The sequence below is a fragment of the Engystomops pustulosus genome, chromosome 3, assembly GCF_040894005.1.
Source record: "Engystomops pustulosus chromosome 3, aEngPut4.maternal, whole genome shotgun sequence".
Classification (NCBI taxonomy): Eukaryota; Metazoa; Chordata; class Amphibia; order Anura; family Leptodactylidae; genus Engystomops; species Engystomops pustulosus.
In genome coordinates this window covers 178,950,890-178,971,853 of record NC_092413.1, presented here as the reverse complement: position 1 = coordinate 178,971,853, position 20,964 = coordinate 178,950,890, and the positions used below count along the sequence as shown (strand labels likewise).

General features: G+C 43.3%; 1 protein-coding gene across 3 annotated transcripts in view; it reads left to right on the top strand.

Moving 5' to 3' along the window:
• Positions 1-20,964, top strand: part of LOC140122349 (glutathione hydrolase-like YwrD proenzyme) — a 97,569-nt gene that overhangs the window by 32,794 nt on the left and 43,811 nt on the right. For all 3 annotated transcript variants that reach the window (XM_072143107.1, XM_072143105.1, XM_072143106.1), the window contains exons 3-5: positions 7,270-7,423; positions 11,304-11,457; positions 12,236-12,442. In XM_072143107.1, coding sequence (XP_071999208.1) covers positions 7,270-7,423; positions 11,304-11,457; positions 12,236-12,442 — 515 coding nt within the window. The remainder of the gene's footprint in view (positions 1-7,269; positions 7,424-11,303; positions 11,458-12,235; positions 12,443-20,964) is intronic.

Genomic DNA, 20,964 nt, shown 5'->3' with positions numbered 1-20,964 from the left:
GGAGGATGTTCTCTGACACGTGCTTGTGCAGGACTGGGACGGCACATCGGGAAAAGTAGTGGCGGCTGTGGTCCGAATACCGAGGGGCGGCCGCCGCCATGGGGTTTCGAAAGGTCTCGGTCTCTACCAGCCTATAGGGCAGCATCTCCAGGCTAAGCAACTTGGAGATGTGGACGTTGAGGGCTTGGGCGTGTGGGTGGGTTGCGCTATACCTCCTTTTGCGCTCCAGCGTCTGGGGTATGGAGAGCTGAACGCTGGTGGATGCTGTGGAGGATCGTGGAGGCGAAGATGGGGTTTTCGCACGGGAGGTGTTTGGGCCGGGGTCCTGGGCAGGGGGCTGACTAGCAGATGACACAGGGGAAGGAGCAGTGGTGTGCCCGGCCGGAGGTGAACGGGCTTGGTGCCATTGAGTGGGGTGTTTAGCATTCAGATGCCTGCGCATACTGGTGGTAGTTAAGCTAGTAGTGGTGGAACCCCTGCTGATCCTGGTTTGGCAACGCTATTGTAGGCCTAAGTAAGCCGTTGGGGTTCTCCTATGGCTATTTTGTAGCCTACACTGAAAGCACACTGCTTTGCAAGAGGAGTTTGAGCTATAAAATGAAATACAGCTAAAAAAAAAAAAATCAGCAGACTCTGCCTAATTCTACTCAAACCCCTAATAAATTGTCCCACTTCGGTGTTGGAGGTGGATATGTGTGTCACTAAGAGCTAAACACAACGGTCGCAGGTCTCCCAGCAAATTCCTCACAATATGGTACTAGCTGCACTACTAGTGCCAGCAAGCCCAGCCACAAGCAAATAAAAAAAAAAAGTATAACGTTATTGTAGCCCTAAGAAGGGCTGTTGGGTTCTTGTAGAATCACTCCTGCCTAACACTATTCTAATAGAACACCCTAACGCTTTCCCTGACCAGCAGCAGCTCTCTCCCTAGCGGCATCCAGACACAGAATGATCCGAGCAGCGCAGGCAGGGGCTAGTCTATTCCAGGGTCACCTGATCTGACCAGCCAACCACTGCTATCGACGTGTAAGGGTACCACGTCATGCTGGGTGGAGTGCAGAGTCTCTTGGCTTGTGATTGGCTTTGTTTCTGGCCACCAAAAAGCAAAACGGTGGGAGATGCCATTTTCTCGAGCGGGCGAAGTATTCGTCCGAGCAACGAGCAGTTTCGAGTACGCTAATGCTCGAACGAGCATCAAGCTCGGACGAGTATGTTCGCTCATCTCTAGAGCAGACTTAATGTATGTGCCTTAACGTAATAAAGGATATTAATTGTGTGGCTACTTTTCCTTAAGTGTTTTTGTACGTGGTCAAAGACAAAACACAGATCCCCTGGTCAACTATTGCTAACCGCTGCTTCTAACATCAATAATGCACAATAATATATTGATATTTTTTCTAAATCTACTGTCTTTAACAATAGATTAGTGTTTAGTGGAATAGATCAGTCATTACTACCTCTTAGGTAGGGCATTCAATAGTTTGACTACATTAACCATTAAGAAAACTTTCTGCTATTAATCTTTGAATCATCTTTCCTCCACAGTGACAGCACATCCCCTGCTCCTCTATAAATGACTCCTGATTTCATTTGTTCTTACTTGCTACATATTGTTTTTTTATATAATGCCTCAGGAATCCGATCAATTATGTATACATTTACAATTCCATACTGTGTGTGAGCTCTTATCACTGCTTCCTGCTGTATGTCTCCTCCTCTTACAGAAATACCTCTTAGGATCTCTCCCTCGGTTACCTATTGATTTATATCTGAGTGTCAGGAACGTAGGAAAGGAACATATACGTTAGTTAGTCGGTTAATAGAGTTAATACTTCCTCGCTTGGGATGGGAACCAAGGTCACTAATCTCTGATGTGGTGGTGTGGGAGATAAAGAGGCTCTGTGTGTATATATATATATATATATATATATATATATATATGCAGTCCCCGGGTTACGTACAAGATAGGTTCTGTAGGTTTGTTCTTAAGTTGAATTTGTATGTAAGTCGGAATTGTATATTTTATCATTGTAGCTCCAGACAAATTTTTTTTTTGCCCAAGTGACAATTGGACTTAAAATTTTTTTGTTGTAATTGGACCAAGGATTATCAATTAAGCTTCATTACAGGCACCTTACAGCTGGACATTGCAGTCTGGGACTATAGTAAAGCATCCAGAGAGCTTCACCAGAGGTCACAGTGGGCAGAGGGGTCCGTCTGTAACTATGGGTTGTCTGTAAGTCGGGTGTCCTTAAGTAGGGGACCGCCTGTATATACACACAGAGCCTCTTTATCTCCCACACCACCACACTGCTATATATATATATATATATATATATATATATATATATATATATATATATATATATATATATAGCAGTTAAATAGACATTTTTACTTTATGAAATCTGAATATATCCACTCTTTCACCATGGGTATAAATGGCAATGTAAAAGAGTAAAATTAACTAAAATTAGTCTTTGAATTCCGTCTACATCCATCTAGCTAATGGGTACAAGCAACTTTCTGTTTGATAAGAGGAAAGACACCTTAGAAACAAATACAAAAACAAATATAAAAGTCTTCACTTTCACCACAGTACAGCAAAATTATGCAACATATAGACCCACATTTACTAAGGTGCTTTCACCAGTTTTCTGTTAGACTTTTTATGTTCTTTTCAGTGCAAACTGCTGGCACAGGTATTTAAGAAGTGTCTGGGACACATTTCTGGCGCATGCAACACTTTGTGGCAGGGCTGCACTGTTCTTCATGTGACACAAATTTCTGCATCGAAAAGGTCATTTCGGTGCTCATTCGGACTGTGTGCCAGATTTAACATGCAAAGTTCAACAGAGGTGTGTTGTACGGCCCATGTTAAAGGTGCACCAGAGAAAAGCTGGTGCACTCCGTCGGGGCAGTGCAGGGAGCAGCAGAATTATGAAGAATGTGCACCAGAAATCCAGAATCTGGCACACACTGCACACTGCACAGGCAAGCTGCACATAGTACCGACTGAACTGTTTTTGGTAAATGTGGGCCATAGTCTTTAGCTGAACCAAATGTTAAGAAAGTTGCTCTGATCGTAATTGGATGTTCCTTAACATGATTGACTAATAGTACTTACTAGATAAATTGTACAAAAATTGGCCTGTTGCACACGTATGTGTGTGCAAAATTGGACACACTTTGGCCAGAGTACATAGAAAATGAGGAGCCGTGCTGCCATGTGGACTGGAACGGTATCATCTCTACAACCTGTGGTGCAGCTGCTAGGCACAGTCACCACAAAGACATGAGGCCTGAGGCCTTAGACAATTGTCACTTGCTTGATAATTGATGTGAAAGGGCACTAATACACCATCAATACATACAGTGGATATACATCCCTTATAATATGAAAATGACTCTCAAAAACTAGTGCCTAAATATTTCTTTGTCAGCAGAGAGCTCAAGGGAAAAATGGCCTTTTGTGTGGCCATTCACATTAATGTATGTATAAATGAGTGCAGCAATGTGAGAGTCAGTATATGTAAACCTATCTAACTGGTATTCTTCTTAATGACACCATTCACATGCATGCTTGGATCCACCTGGAGTGCATGTGTTTCATTTGGCTTATCTCCAAAGGATAATGGCATTGGGCATTATAACGTTAGACTGCAAGTTCTTGTGAGCAGGACCTTCATTCCTCATTCCTGTAATGTCTTATTTTATTTGTGAATGTACAGCTTGATCTGTACAGCACTGCTAAATATGATAAATATGGGGAAAATAAGGTCTATTAGTTTGGAAGGAATCATTTTCAGTTAGATTGAAAAATGGCTGAATGATCGTATCCAGAGAGTTGTGGTCAATGATTCCTACTCAGAATGGTCACCAGTTATGAGTGGTGTACCCCAGGGTTCTGTTCTCGGCTCCATACTATTTAATTTATTAATGCAATTAATAGCACTGTGTCTATTTTTGCAGATGACACCAAGCTGTGTAGGGTAATGCAGGCTATTGAGGATGTTCATAGGCTGCAGGGTAACTTGGAAAAACTAAGTGTTTGGTCATCCACTTGGTTCAATGTAGATAAATGTAAGGTTATGCACCTGGGGGCTGATAATCCACAGATCATAAATTAAATAATAGCATGCAATGTCAATCAGTTGTCTCTAAAGCAAGCAAGATCTTGTCATGTATCAAAAGTGGAATGGACTCTCATGATAGGGATGTAATATTACCACTGTACAAGGCATTGGTTCGGCCTCACCTGGAATATGCTGTCCAGTTCGGGGCACCCGTCCATAAAAAGGATGCCCTGGAGCTGGAGAGGGCTCAACATAGAGCCACAAAAATGATAAGAGGTATGGAGGGTCTCGGTTATGAGGAAAGATTAAAACAACTAGATTTATTTAGTCTGGAAAAGAAACGACTACGAGGGGACGTGGTATGGACCATACAAAAAATATGGTGGAAAGTTGTTCCATGTTAAATCAAATCAAAAGACAAAGGGGTAGTGCCTGCGTCTAGAGAAAACAAGGTTTAATCACCAGAGGCGACAGGGCTTTTTCAATCTGTGGAATAGCCTGCCTCACGCGCTGGTCACAGCAGGGACAGTAGAGAACTTTAAGAAGGGTCTAGATGCCTTTTTACAATATGTTACATAAATAACATTGAAGGTCATGTTATAAAAAATTGTTTCCCGCAAACCTCTTCCCTATGAAATTCATTCTGTTCCTTGGTTGAACTTGATGGACATGTCTTTTTTTTCAACCGTATAAACTATGTAATCATAATGGTGTTATATGAATAAAACTTTATTATTATAGCATTTTTCATTACCAATAAGAAGTTCCCCAGACTTCCCCCACACTTCATTTTAGTAGGGGATAATAAGCTGTTCAGTCCAATTGCTCAGACTCCCCACTATTTCCAGTAGTCCCATTCACTGTCTATGAGAGTGCTGACAATTTCCAACACTTCTGTACTACTGAATAGAATGGCAGGAACAAAAACCTTCATTCTCAGGATTGCTGGTGGTCCAATGCTTGTTATGCCATATACTGCTGACGTGGTACAACCCCTTTATTTTGCAGAGCATTTAAAGGAACACTCCAGTCACAGCTGATTTATTGAATGATACCTTGTGCAGGGCCTGAAGAGAAGAGCAGGACTCTAGGTTCTATAAACACGATGAAAACGAGTCCTGCTCCTCCCTTCAGGCCCTGCACCGTGTATTATTCAATGAATTGGCTTTGGCTGGGGTGTTCCTTTAATTAGTTCAGATTAAAAAATGTAAAATAAAAATAATGATTTGTATTATCAGCTAAGTATAATGTCCCTGCCTGTGCATTTACATGCTATGACTTCTAATGCTTTCCTTCCCTTTGCAGTTTCTGACTGTTAGTTTCTGTGTACACAAGAAATAGTCACCCAACTCAATAGTAAAGGTCACATTAATGGGAATGTTTAAAGGTCGGTATCAGGAAAGTGAATTACAGGACAAATACATAAATAAGATAAAAGGACTGATGAACAGGTGGCCTGCAGTTACCCATGTGACACCTCGTGTGTAGACTGGATCCATACATTTACTTATATTGTATAGTTTAACACCATACACAAGGAACAAACAAATGAATGTTTATATCTCTGTATTATATTTTGCATAGTATAATAACCAAAACAAATCTTACATTCCTGAACATATAATGCACCAGAATATAAATTAGCCAAACCAGTCACTTAAAAAAGGTAAAAAGATTGCCAAAATAGACAAATAACAGTTCAAGGTTGTTTGTGGCGGGCATTAGGGTAGCAGTATGCTGCATGGGAAAGTAGACATGGGGTTAATGTGACAGGGTAATGTTCTGCATTAGGTTGATGTGTTGTGATACAGACTTGCTGAAAAATGCTGTGATGTGCTGCAAAGTTAATGGGAGGGGCAAAATAATAGGAATTTTTTCTGTAATGTCTGATTTTGTTGAATTGAATCTTTGGAATGAATAATTAGGCTGCAAGTGCACTTTAGGTAGCTGTCTGGATGGTTAACTTTAGGTAACTGTAAAACTTGCTACGTGGCAGCTGGATTTGTTTACTCCACTGATTTCAGTTCCGCTAATTGGGCTTCTCACATGTAAATTTGGCGAACATAAATATGAAGTTTACCCATATAGATGTATGTTTGACTTGGTCAAAACGGAGTGCCTCTAACTCACACCTCTGCCAGATGATTCATGTCTTTCAGTCCAATCCTGCTAAAATCGGGAACAACGTTAAATATTGGGCCAGAAATCAAAGGGGTCAGGCATTGTGGGCAGGAATATAATGAACCTCTACGCTAAAGACCTATTAACATGACATACAACGGGCGTACCACATGGCCAAGTGGAGAATGGAGGGGGAGTGATCCCTCCTCACCCCTTCCTTCTCCATCGAAAGCCACGGGCAAATATAGGCTGGCTCGGTCACAGTGCAGTGAGACAACATGTACTCGCAGCACTGTGATCGGGTGTCATAGACTTCTATTGTAGCCGTGATTTGGCCACACAAATTGTGACCAGATCACAGCCACATTTACGGCCATTTGAATGGTGCCAAATATGCTGTATTATACAGCCTAAGGCCAGATTATTTGACTTTTCAGTTTACTAATTTTGGAAGTCATGTAATCCAAGCACACCAAGAAGCAATTTGAGAATTTATTTAAAGATACGGCCAATTTTATATGAACATTTTCAGCTGACGCAGCAGCTTTTTATCAAATATGAAGGCCGGCAGGTAATTACTTTTACTTTATTATAATTGCTAGGCCTGATTAAGAAATAAAGTTAAATACGTATTGGGTGGGATTTATTAGGCTGGTGCCTTTGTTGGCATCGCCCCAGCCAGATTTCCTAATAGGCTCCTCCTGGTCAGCTACACGCCTTTTCACACTTATATTGGCGTGTGGGTTGCTGACGTCCTGACTTTAATAAACGAGGTTTAGTAAATGACCCCCCATTTTATGACATTGTGTTTCCCTGTTACCTTGTGTCTAATAAATGAATGCTATTCCACAGCAAGCAGCAGTGACCGCATGTACAATGATTATACTGCCTTTACTATGTTTGCTTTCACAAAGGTCACTGCACGACTGGAAACGAACCAATTCATTTTTACACTACTGTATTTTTGCATCAAATAAGTGAACGTTACAGTAACCACTTTCTGTCTATTCAGTATTTGCATTCTCAATAAATGAATTTGTTCCCATAATTCACTTGGCTTCTCTAATTACAGATATTTTGAAAAAAGGTGGGAATGCGGCCGATGCTGCTGTGGCTGTAGCAGCTGCCCTCAATGTCACTGAACCCTCCAGCACGGGAATCGGAGGGGATTGCTTCTGTTTGTTTTATAAATCAGAAACTAAGAAAGTCTATGGCCTTAATGGGAGGTATGGATTGCTCAATATTTCTAGCTTATTTTGCCTAAAACGTATTAGACATATTTTCTGTGTACATAAAATATTTAGTGTATTTAGCAAATATGTCTTCCCCTGTAATTATGTACATGCTCATGCCACCACACCTGAAATCCATCTCCAAAATCCACACTTTTTCTCACTGTGCAAACTACAAAAATTCCTATTGTCGTCGAATACTGTAATTCATTGGGATTCAGTCTTTTCTTCGATAAATCTTATAATCTCTTTGCCAGCTGTTCTGGTTTTAAATGAGGACTACCTGGGGGCTGAGAAGGGTTAATGAAAAAACATTTCTAACCACACTCCTTATGTCTTTTCCCTTTGACAGTCACTTTATTTTTTTTCCATTTACAATTAAACTCCTCACCCATAAATCTCTAAAAGTGATGCATTTTTTAATAGTTCCTCCATCTACATCTGACAACATTCTCCTCTCTACCAATTTTTATTAATCAGACTGTCAAGATCTATCTCAAGTCTTTTCTTGAGCTGCATCTATTCCATGGAATGCAGTACTCCAAACAATCGAGTGTCTAACCGTATATACGCGTCCATGCAATCTGCCGGCGAGTGCACACTATGATGCGGCGGTGTCATCATAGTGTGCGCCGGCGGGGAGATCACATGGACGCGACTGCCGGCTAGAGAAGAAAGAAGACAGAAGCCGCTGCGAGCCACCACCGTGGATCAGGAGCCCCGCCGCAGATCGGGAGCCGCCGCCGGGGATTCGGGCACCGGAGGGTGAGTATTACGTTTTTTTTTAAATGTGCTTAACATACAGGGGCTGGCTGTATACTATATGGGGCTGTCTGGCTGTATTCTGTATGGGGCTGTCTGTATACTACATGGGGGCTAGCTGTATACTACATGGGGGCTGGCCGGCTGTATACATCATGGGGGCTGGCCGGCTGTATACTACAGGAGGCTGGCCGGCTGTATACTACAGGAGGCTGGCCGGCTGTATACTACAGGAGGCTGGCCGGCTGTATACTACAGGAGGCTGGCCGGCTGTATACTACAGGAGGCTGGCCGGCTGTATACTACAGGAGGCTGGCTGGCTCTATACTACATGGGGGCTGGCTGGCTGTATACTACAGTCAATAGGTTTTACCAGTTTTTGGTGGTAAAATTAGGGCTCTCGGTTTGTACTCGGTTCGGCTTATACTCGAGTATATACGTTACACATTTTCAACACTTTTAGCTCTCTATTGTCACGGTTACACCCACGATCCTCGGTACGGATTGAGGGTGTACCCGTGCCTGCTGCCGCGAGAGGGAGCACGCGCGGACTTCTCCCAGCCTTAAAGGGCCAGCGTCCTCCTTATTGGATCTTGCATTCCTGGCTCGGCTATATAGCCTGGCGACTCCCAGCATCCCCTGCCGGATCTTCAGCTCATTCTACTGAGGAGAAAGCCTTCTTGTGCGTTTCCAGACGCCTCTGATTCCCCGTGTTCCCGAGCGTTTCCAGACGCCTCTGTGTATCCTGCTATTCCCGTGTTCCTGGTTTCTTGTGTTCCCTTGTTCCATGTTATCCTTCCCGTGGTCCTGCCTGCCTGACTTCCCGTGGTCCTGCCTGCCTGACTTCCCGTGGTCCTGCCTGCCTGCCTTCCCGTGGTCCTGCCTGCCTGCCTTCCCGTGGTCCTGCCTGCCTGCCTTCCCGTGGTCCTGCCTGCCTGCGGGCTCTGGCGAAGACCAGGAGTTCACTTAGACTCCGCTCCCGGGTGCGGCTAAGGTTGTTATCTCCCGCGGTGGTCCAGGGAGTCCACTCTCTTAGTCCTAAGGGACTATTCCCCATAGACTGTGACATCTATTCATGCTTATATCTCCTATTTCTTTGTAGGTTGTAAGTTCTTATCAACATAGACATATCAAGATTTGTATGAATGATTTAATTTCCCATGTTGTAATGTCTTATCTTGACATATTCATTGTATGGTGTGACACATTGTGTATTTTTAAAATTCTTAATAAATTGCTAGTGTTTGTCTTTTAAATAGTGGAATTTTCCAAATTGAACAATCTAAAGACTTCTAATTATTAGCAAAACTGTTCATAAAACCCTCCACCCATACGATTAATATATAATCCACAAGAGAAAATTCTTAAACTTGGGTTGAAACGAATTGTTAGGTCAGTTAAATTGTCAGTTCCTGCTGTAATTACAGATAACTTATGTGAAGATAAATAGAGTTCATCATTTTATCTATGAAAGCAATGGAGTTCTAGGTGAATTTTTTTTCACCTGCACTTGAGCAATCTAGGGTAGATGGTGAGCTGAACACAACGGGGCAAATTTACTTACCCGGCCAGTCGCGATCCAGCGACGCGTTCTCCGTCGAGGATTCGGGTCTGCCGGGATTCACTTGCGGCCGATATCCACCAGGTGTCACTGCTGCGCCGAGGTCCGCCGGAGTTCACCTGCTTCTTCCTGGTGCATGTAAGTGCTGATCTTGCGACAAAATTCTTTTTTAAATTCCGCGGTTTTTCTGAATCCGTCAGGTTGTCCGACAGCCAGTCCCCCAATTTCTGTAGCGTGAAATTCGGCGCCGATGCGCCAAAATCCCGGGGCAATTCAGGGCAAATCGGAAATCGTTGGGAAACCCGACGAAAGTGCGCGATTCGGACCATTAGTAAATGAGCCCCAATCTCTTTCACATAAATATACAATGTAAAAAAAGAAATTTGATATAAGAATTAAAAAGAATTAAAAACACAGTATTTGCTGTGAAGTTTTGATAAAACACAACTGGTTTATTTGTATAGCCCACACATTTTAAAGGGCATCTACCACCAGGATGAAAGACTGTATGCAAATTAACCTGAGGGTTTCCAGGCTCCATAGGTGTTAATGGAGCCAGGAGCCCCTCAGGTTAATTTGCATACAGTCTTTCATCTTGGTGGTAGATGCCCTTTCCTGCATTATGTGAATATCACAGCATAAGGTCTGGTACAAAGCTCACTGTTTATCACTGCCAATCACTTCCACTCCTCTTGATGCGGTGACCTGATCCCATCTCCAAATCATGGTACCATGTTACAGCCTGAAGACTGCATCTAGGAGCAGTGTGAATGGAGCTTGAATGCGCTCACTCTCACTACATTCAAAAGCATTAAAAGACTAATGTTACATCTTATTAAACATTGGGTTTCATGATTCATTTATTGAACCTTTGCTGCTTAATACAGTTAAGACCACTACTTTGAGAGTATTTTTTGCCACCAAATATTATCATTTTTCTAGTATACTGGTCATACATTGTTATCTCAGATGGCTACACACCTCTGTTACACTTCTTTTGTTGCATTGCAAGACTAATGATTACAAATTAACCAGATTAAGCTCGAAATTATATTATTGTACCGAAACTCTGATCTACTGATGCCTTAACAGTGAATGGGAATTCTGGAGATAGCCAAGCACTATGCCATGATCTTCAGACACTCCCATATTATGGACTGGAGTGGAAGGTCGAGCATGCTTAACATATCTTTCCATCGGTTAGTAAGAACAAGACCCCCACCGATTAGGTTCTAACTTGAAATGGTTAGGCCCCATAGCATGCGTAGAAATCTATAAACTGTATGTATTCTACTAATATGTAATATAGAGGAAATAATCTAGGTATTGTGGTTTATTTATGAGACATTTAGCTAAGGTTGAGGAGTTGTTAAGCCAAACTTCCGACTCCTGCTCCTCAATTTCCCTATCTCCAAGTCCAACTACTACTCTACCATTATGGTCACCAAGTCCACAACCCGGGATTTGGCTAGTGAAACCAATGGCCCTGTTTTCTTTTATTTTGTGCACCACAAATATTTCCTTAGTCACAAATAAATTTCTCTTTTCCAGTGGCAGAAGTCCAATGGCCCTGAGTTTGGAATTGCTCAACCAACAAGGATTTAATGAAGAAAACCCCCTACCTCCTATGCATGCACATAATGTCACTGTGCCTGGTGCCGCTGCTGCTTGGGTTGATACTGTCTCTCTGTTTGGAAGTAAGAAGGTAATTGAAGAGTTATAAATAGTGATGCACAATACATAAAGGGGTATACAAGAAAACTACTAGAAAAGGTTGTATGAAATTAGTGAAAAATATATACAGGCAGTCCCCGGGTTACATACAAGATAGGGTCTGTAGGTTTGTTCTTAAGTTGAATTTGTATGTAAGTCGGAACTGTATATTTTATCATTGTAATCCCAGCCAGAACTATTTTGGTCTCTGTGACAATTGGATTTAAAAAATGTTGGGTTGTCATAAGAATCAGGATTAACACTAAAGCTTCATTACAGACACCATTGATAACTGTTACAGCTGTTTATTGTAGCCTAGGACTAAAGTACAATAAATTACCAATATCCAGAGGTCTGTTTGTAACTAGGGGTCGTATGTAAGTCGAGTGTTCTTAAGTAGGGGACCGCCTGTATGTGGTTTCCCCTACCAGTCTACCACTCAGGGTAGAAGATGTATATGGGCAAACATTTTGCTGGCAATATTTTATAAAAGCACTCTGACATTAGTATAATAAAGGTTACCTTATTTTGTTGCGGGGATAGCTCTGGTTGGCTCTGCTAATAAGGACACTGTAAGACTGCGAATAGGGCATTATGGGAAATACTATTAATAGAGACACCTTAATACTTTACTTTGATTTGAACCATGATTGGGGGTACACTGGTTTCTTTTGCGTTGTGACTGTCAGGATGGGTCAATTGATTTATTTTTAAATGTGGACAACCCCTTTTACTCTAATTTCTTCTCTCAATTTATGAATTATCATTAGCTAAACCTTGAAGAAATTCTGCAACCAGCGATTGATTTAGCTGAATCTGGATTCCCTGTTTCTGAAGTGAGTGCTTTCCAATGGAATACTGCAGCCTACAAACTCCAGTCTCCCGATAACAAATTTGGGGCAGACCTTCTGATTAATGGACAAGCCCCACAGCATGGACAGCTCTTCAGAAACCCATCTTTGGCAAGAACATTTAAGGTACAAATGTATTTTATTATCTTTTTGTATTTCATGACATATTTGTATATGGAAAGTTAGCTTGTAGAACTGCTAAAATGTCCTTTGGAGCATCACATCTAAAAAGTACTTGTTAGAAGATCAAGAGCACAACAGGGAATTCCAAAGCTTAGCTTGTACTCATGAAGTTGAATACTCACTCAACTCAACTTTTTGATTTACTTATTTGAATGTTTTCCAACTTGACCAAAAAGGTTTTAAATCAGATCATATATATTTATAATTAGTTGTAGGAAAAGCATGGTTTTTTACTCTTCTATCACCGCTACAATGGCTTCTGATTTGTTCAGAACGACAAATGCTTTTCAAGGTGTTTTTGAATTCACATTTCTTTTCGCTTCCCTCTAAATCTATAAATATTACCTAACGTTGCAGAGGATATGTTATTTGGTTTTCAACAATGTGACTCGATTGTCAACTGAAATAATTGAACACAAGTGACTGTACACTGACGTATATAATGACATTGCCAAATGGATGATGTCAGTGATTGTGCAACTCAGCTAATCTTAGCTCTACCTTGTGATCTGCTAATAAGTACTTTCCTGAGTATTCTCTTGGGATTTCCAGGTTCACTGTATAGGATAGTGAAATCCATTCCAAGAATAATCTAGAGATACAAATTATCTCTCATGTCTATAAGCGGCATAAAAATTACTGACTCTATTTGCTCAAATCTTGTTTGACTGCTATGATACTGCTGTGGGGCTATGGGGCTTGTTGGTATTCATCTATTTTATTCACATAATGGTAACCTGTCTGGGGGGGCTGACTCACAGCACATGTGTTAGCTAGAAGACACCCCCACCACAATCCTTGATTTGCTATGACAGCTGGGAGCATCTCATAGGCCCCTACCCAAGGCCCGTCATTCTTGGATCTCCGGCACGCCTCAGCCAGGCTGTGATATAGAAAGGATATATTTGCAATATGCTACAATCCAGTTTCATTAAATTAAATTACATAACACTCTAAATGAAAATACTTTTCAAATGTCAGAATTGTTACTTTTTCGCCATTTCATCACCCACAAAAATGTAAATTAAAAGTGCTCAAAAGGTTGTACAACTCCCTAAATGTTATTAATGATGATTCAGCTCATCCCAAGAAAAAAAATTTACGCCATACACTCTGTGGGGTACATTTATTATTTTCCCCCAACACCCAGTGGGGTAGTTCTATGCCAGGTCCCGTCTATTGGTAGGAATTTCCCTGCACTGGCCCACTTTGCTGTTGGCCACACTTCCTTCATGCCCTTCCATGCCTACTCACTGTAGAGGTGGCGTAATAAGGGAAATAGATGCAATTCCTAACCGTACACTAAAAATTGCACTTCTTCTAAGGGTTTTTAACACATTTCAGGCATAAAAAATGTGTCCCTGTGACTGTAAAAAAGGTTACTGGTGTAAAAGGTGTAAAAAAGGTTACAGTATAAATTTTTTTCTAAAGATTACATTTAAAAAAAAAAATTCAAACATAAAACAGCTATACACATTTGGTATTTTATACAAATTTTGTTCTTACATTTGGACTGCAAAAAACGGGGAAAACCATAAAAAAGGCACAAAAGTTTCCCAGTAGATTGTAACAACAACTTATAACAAGCTAAATCTAAAAAATATAAAAAAGTAATGGCTTTTGGAAGGTTGCGAATAAAAAACTGTAAAGCAAAAATGGGCTACGGCATTGATGTTAATGTACCCGAAGTCTTTTGTATTTACATCAATACACAATTCTACATCAAGTTATTTTATTTTATTATTTGTTAACACAACATAAAAATAAGGAATCTAGAAAGAATAATAAAAAAGGAATAAATGTTTAGAAAAGAGACTGCACACAGGAGGAATTTATTAATTTCAATATGCAAGTCTTAATATTGTACCGTACACCAGATTTACTAAGAGGCTCTAACCTAAGAAGTTAAATTCTAAGTAGTTAGATCACGACCTATGTACTTTGTGCAACAATTAGAATTAATTATAAGAAAGTATTTATGTACAAACTCCATAAGACTCTGATTATTTTACCAAATACTTTTTTGTTACTAAACCTCAACATCCTCCACAAAATTTGTATCATTTATGTTTGTGAAGGAATCATAAGTCACTGAGACAATCTGATAAATCAGAGGACATGCTAATAATTTTTATTACAGTTCTTCTGAAAACATAGATTATATCTTGTTCAAGCCAATATATATTATCGGTTCATCTCTGTGCTACAAGACAGACTGCTCGTACTCATGATATCTGATGTAGGGATCCTTTATCTCACCTGGTACCTAGTAAGATTACAATACACGCCTAGAATTTCCTATTAAGATAACATTACACACCTAGAATTTATGACATAACACGGGGCACAACAGTGTATCCAGATTCTAGATGTCATCCAAAGAGAAGTCTATGAGAGTGATCATTAGTTTGGAAGTAAAAATCTGAGAAGTAGTGGAAACTTTAAAGGGATTGCTTTGTTTCAGAGAATAAATGGTATTTGTATGAAAGGTTCTACAATTTCCTATATATTTTCTGTATCACTTCCTGCTGGCTGTAATTTTAGAGGACGCTCCATCGTTTACTTCATATAAAAAATGGGTGCATGCCTCGTAAGTATCACAGAGAGTAATCAGAGCTGTGTGTTATAATGAGCCGTGCACCTGTGTGACATCACATGACCAGGGATCCATTTTTTATCCACAGAAAGTAAGCAATGAGGCTTAAAATAGAAGGACAGCAAGCAGAGATGTAGAAAACATTGAGGAATTGATACAAAAAGTCTATTGGATAACTTTTCATTATAAAAATATCTACTTGCTGAAATGGAAATACCCCTTTAATTCTCTTTAGGAGTGGGACGGAAGGGGAATCGCGGTGTGAGATGGGGTTTTAAACCCTTTAGATGCTTTAGCCAACAAATGTGGAATCTTTAATGGTTTAAGGTAGAGGGAGAACATCAGGCATCAGTACACCCACAATAGCTTGTTGCTGATATTGTTCCATAACATCAGTGAATGTACAGGCGGTCCCCTACTTAAGGACACCCGACTTACACACAACCCATAGTTACAGACAGACCCCTCTGGTGAAGCTTTCTGAATGCTTTACTATAGTCCCAGATTGCAATGATCAGCTGTAAAGTGTCTGTAATGAAGCTTTATTGATAATCCTTGGTCCCATTGCAGCAAAAAATGTTTAAACTCCAATTGTCACTGGGGCCAAAAAAATTTTTGTCTAGATCTACAATTATAAAATATACAGTTTCGACTTGCATACAAATTCAACTTAAGAACAGACCTCCGGACCCTATCTTGAATGTAACCCGGGGACTGCCTGTATATAAGGCAGAGCTGTGTCCTCTATCTGCTGATTTAGTCTTCCACTATCTGTATAATATAATGGCCTATGTGAGTAGTGGAAAAAAACTCAAAAACTCATATGTATCTAAGTATGAACCAACAAAAGAAAGTCACGTATTTAGGAATTTTTCACAAATAAACACTGTCACAAAACTGTCATTGCAGAAAAATAAAAAATGGCTCTGCAACTCTGAAACAATATGCAACATCCCCCACCGGGGCCTAGCCCTTTGCGGTGAGGCCTGGAGACAGCCGGGGCCCGCGGTACCGGAGTGGCTGGCGGGTTGCGGCCTAAACACGCTATCGTCACGGTGCTTGGTACGGGGGAACCGGAGGGCTGTCCTACAGCCTGGCAGGTCTCCAGCAGGGTGGTGTTGGCAAGAAAAGATGAGGGAGCGGCTGCTATAGCGGATCTCCCTGGGGCAACCCCTTAGTGTCCCGAGTGTGAGTCTCTGGGTGATGGACAGGGTGCCCGGTGATGCAGGCAGGGGTAGTAGCAGGGACCAGACGGAGACAGAAGTTGAAGAAAACAACTTACAGTTCTTTATTTGAACCGCAGGAACCGCAGGGGTTTTATTACCTCCCTTTGGTCAGGTGGTGGCTGCTCCTCCAATCACATCTCAGCTTACAGAGCACAGGATGTAACACATATCATTGGACAACAGCATCTTGCATCATACAAAATACTTAACTCCTGCCTTGCCAGGCAGGATTAACCACTGCAATACCCCTATGTCCTATAAGGACCATGTTGTGTAAGGTGATTACATGCAGGTGGGACGTATTCGCAAACCCTCCCTCGCCATTGCATCGGCGAGGGTGTTGCATACCCCGGGGGCAATTGAAAGAGCCGCCCTCGGCTCGACTACAGATGGTTTGGGGCACGGAGGGGGCTAAGGGCACTTCTGGGAAGTGCAGACTATGTGAGGTGTAGGGACAAACCGCCCATGGTCCTGGAGACAGGCACCTGGGTTGGTGTCGGACTAAGACAAAACATGTAGCTGTATGACAGTTGGTCGCTGACGCCATTAAACCGAACTGTACAGTAGGAAAGGTGTGGTGTCATGTCCTGTAATCCACTCCTTGCACCAAGGCCTGTATATTTGTTTTATCAACGCTTCTTCCCTGGCGGCAATTATATAGTGTATATATGCATACATTGGCATATGTGACACAATAAAACATTGTACTACATAGAGACGGTCCGACACAGCCACACTACAACCTGAAAAGCCTATGAAAGGGTTAATGCAGACTACTGGCATATATGACAGTGGGCAAACAGGTTAATTCACATTGGCTTAGAAGCCCAATGGGTACACATCTTATAACATTGCAAACGTTACAGAGGTAGATAGGCTACTCAGGGTAGCAGAATCAAATGTCTCTTTTCCTGCAAAGAAAAGGCATGGAAGTGCAAACATAATGTCCGTACTTACAAGGAAAGGCATTAAGTGCAAAATAATAGTCAATAGACATAGCAACTTGTCCCTGGAGTATCTGGCGAAAGTCTCTCAGAAGGTCTCTAGTAACAAAGTCCATCTTCTGGGTACAGCCCTTGATGTGGGGAAAAGTGCACTGAGAAGCAAAGGGTCTCCTCTATGGGTAGAGGGACAGAGTCCTTTGAAGAAATCTCTGCTGTGGCAGAGGAAGGGTGCTATCATAGCACAGGCCAATAATCAGTTCAAGGTATGTCTCTTGACTGAGATAAATAGGGGTGAGAGTCTCAGGAAAGTCTCTGGCTCTTTGGGGTAAGGACAGAAATATACAATATGTACATAGTACAGTACCTGAAGCGGGCTACAGCCCTTCAGGGGTTACTCTGCATCTTCCTCGGTGGTAAGTACTTCGGTGTCAGAAAAGCGTACCTGCCTCCTGCTTCTGCGTGTCACTGGTACGCAGGAGCTTTACCTTTTGTCTCCCTTTGAGACCTTCGAAGTTCCGGCCTGGAGAAGATAACAATCTCCTCATCGTCGTCCTCTGATTCAGGCGCTGGAGTCGGAGTCTCAGCTGGCTGTGATGTTTCAGGGGTTGCAGACAGTGGAGCCGGATCATCCTCCACAGGCAGCAGTATTGGAGACTGCGGTGGGGATGATGGTCTCTGCGAGGTACCTCTTACTGGAGTGGAAACAAAACAGAATTGAGGCACAGTCACAAGTTCCAAGAAACTGGGGGTAGGCGAACACAAGGAGGTCTGTAAGTTGGGGGTCGAGGTGAGAGGTGTAGACATAGGGGCAAAAGGACGAAGACATCTCTTCAGCCGGTTCCTATGTACCCGGAGTGGTGGACGGTCTCCTCTTGAAATCTCGTAGACTTCAGGGGAGAGACTGTCCCTAACTAGGTATGGCTCACGCTCCCAACGCCCATCTAGCTTACTGGTAGGATGGTTGTTGCGCAGCCACACTCGATCTCCTGGGGCAAAAGGCTCAGCACAGGCATTACGATCGAAGTCCCTTTTTTGTTTCTCTCGGGCCTCTTCCAACCGCAGATCCACAACTTCTCTGGCATCCGCCAGACGCCTCTGGTGTTCGTGAACCCAGTCAGTCTGAGGGAGTAAAGACTGGGAATCAGGGGACTCCATGTCCCAGGTCATATCAGCAGGGAGATGGCCGTGTCTCCCGAACATCAGATAATACGGGGTGTATCCTGTGGAGCAATGAGTGGTATTGTTGTACAGGTACACTAATTCGGGCAATAGTTTTGGCCAGTCAGCCCTTTTTGCAGGGGTCAGAGTCCTCAGCATATTGATTAGAGTCTGATTCATCTTTTCACAAAGCCCGTTGCCTTGGGGATGATAAGCTGTGGTCCTCAGCTTCTTGCAGCCATATAGGGTGCACAGCTCCTGGAAGACTTGGGACTTAAATGCTGTTCCTTGGTCTGTAAGGATCTGGTCCGGACAGCCATAGGGGAGGATGAAGCTCTTCCACAGGGCCGCTGCGGTAGTCCTTGCAGACAGATCTCTGACAGGTACTGCAACCACAAATTTGGTATAGTGGTCGATGATCGTAAGAGCATAACTGTGACCGGATCTGCTGGGCTCCAACTTCACGTGGTCCAATGCCAGGATCTCCAAGGGCCGTTGGCTCACAATGGGACGTAGAGGGGCCCTTTGATTGTGTCGCTCTCCTCGAGCGATGGCGCAGGCTGGGCATTCTCGACACCAGGCTTCAATGTCGGACTTCATGTTGACCCAGTAGAATCGCCTTCGGAGGGTGGCTTCAGTCTTCTGAGCGCCAAAGTGTCCGGACTGGTCATGGTACATTTCCAGTACTATCTTGGCGTCCCTCCTGGGAATCACAATCTGGTATAGCCGGTCATAAGTGATAGGGTCCAGAGTTCTTCTCTTCAGCAGACCCTGGTGCATGCTCAGAGTCTTTCTCTGGCGCCACAATTGAGACAGTTCTCCATCAGCTCTTCTGCGCCGGATTCTTTCAGGCACTCGCCCACTAGAGAGATAGTCCATTACTTCTCCTATGGCACGGCTATCAGCCTGAAGACTCATCCAGAGGTCCTTTTCCGCAGGGGGCTCTGACTCTTCTTGAGGAGTAGCTGGCGCTGCCTCTGTCGGTAGGGAGTAAACTCTCTGGGCATCTTGACGCACAAACCGGGCATAGAACGCTGGCATCTCCACATCTTCCCACTGAGCATCCGTGGAGGGTCCCTCCCACTGGTCAGGGAGACGGGACAGAGCGTCGGCGTTGTCATTGGTCTTACCAGCCCGGTACTTGATGGTAAAGCTGAAATTGGCAAGTCTGGAGGCCCACCGTTGTTCCAGTGCTCCAAGACGTGCGGTGTTCAGAGGCGCCAACGGATTATTGTCTGTGAAGGCAGTGAAAGATGATGCAGCTAGGTAGTCCTTGAACTTTTCGGTCACAGCCCAGACTAACGCCAGAAACTCCAACTTGAAGGAACTGTAGTTCTGGTCGTTTTGCTCCGGTTCTCGGAGGGAACGGCTGGCGTAGGCTATGACCCTTTCAGTTCCGTTTTGGAGCTGGGATAATACCGCCCCTAGACCTTGCTTGCTGGCATCAGTGTATAGGGTGAAAGGCAGACTGTAGTCTGGATATCCCAACACCGGAGGTTCAGTCAGCCGTTGCTTGAGCATCTGGAAGGCAGCTTCTCGTTCGGCCGTCCACTCAATGGATACTCGGGAACGTTGGCTCTCTTTTGGCAGGCCCCTTAGGAGCTCTTGCAGGGGAGCCGCCAGCTGGGAAAACTTCGGGATGAAACGCCTGTAATAACTGGCAAATCCCAGGAAGCTTTTGATGTCCCGTACGGTTGATGGGGTAGGCCAGTCGTGGACAGCTGCAATCTTCTCTGGATCTGGCTCAATTCCATGAGCGCTCACCACATGTCCCAGGTACTTGACACTAGGTTGTAGCAGGTGGCACTTGGATGGCTTGACCTTCAACCCATGTTGGGTCAGGATTTGGAAGACTTCAGCCAGATGGTGGAGGTGGTCTTCATAAGTCTTGGAGTATATGATGATGTCGTCCAAATATAGCAGGACGGTCTCGAAGTTGCGATGACCCAAACATCTCTCCATCAGCCGTTGAAATGTGCCTGGGGCGTTGCATAGTCCGAACGGCATGTTGTTGAACTCGAACAGGCCCATTGGGGTGGTGAAAGCCGTCTTCTCTCTGTCTTCTGGTGCCATGGCCACTTGCCAGTAGCCACTAGTCAGGTCCAGGGTAGAGAAGTAGGCAGCTGACCCTAGGGCTGCGAGGGATTCCTCGATTCGAGGCAGAGGATAGGCGTCCTTGTGGGTGATATTGTTGATCTTCCTATAGTCAACACAGAATCGAAGGGTTCCATCCTTCTTCTTCACAAGGACCAGCGGGGCAGCCCATGGGCTGTGACTCTCCCGGATAACGTTGGCTGTCTTCATCTCTTGTACCAGCTTCTTCACCTCTTGGTAGCGGGCTGGAGGGATGGGCCGGTACCGTTCCTTGATAGGAGGATGAGAGCCAGTAGGGACGGTGTGTTGGATCAGAGTAGTCTGCCCAAAATCCAGTGGGTGTTTGCTGAAGGCCTGGTGGTGCTTCATAACGACATCCAGGACACCTTGCACTTGGTCTGCAGGAGTAAAATCGTCATCTCCAATATTGAGCTCAAGCCACCAGGG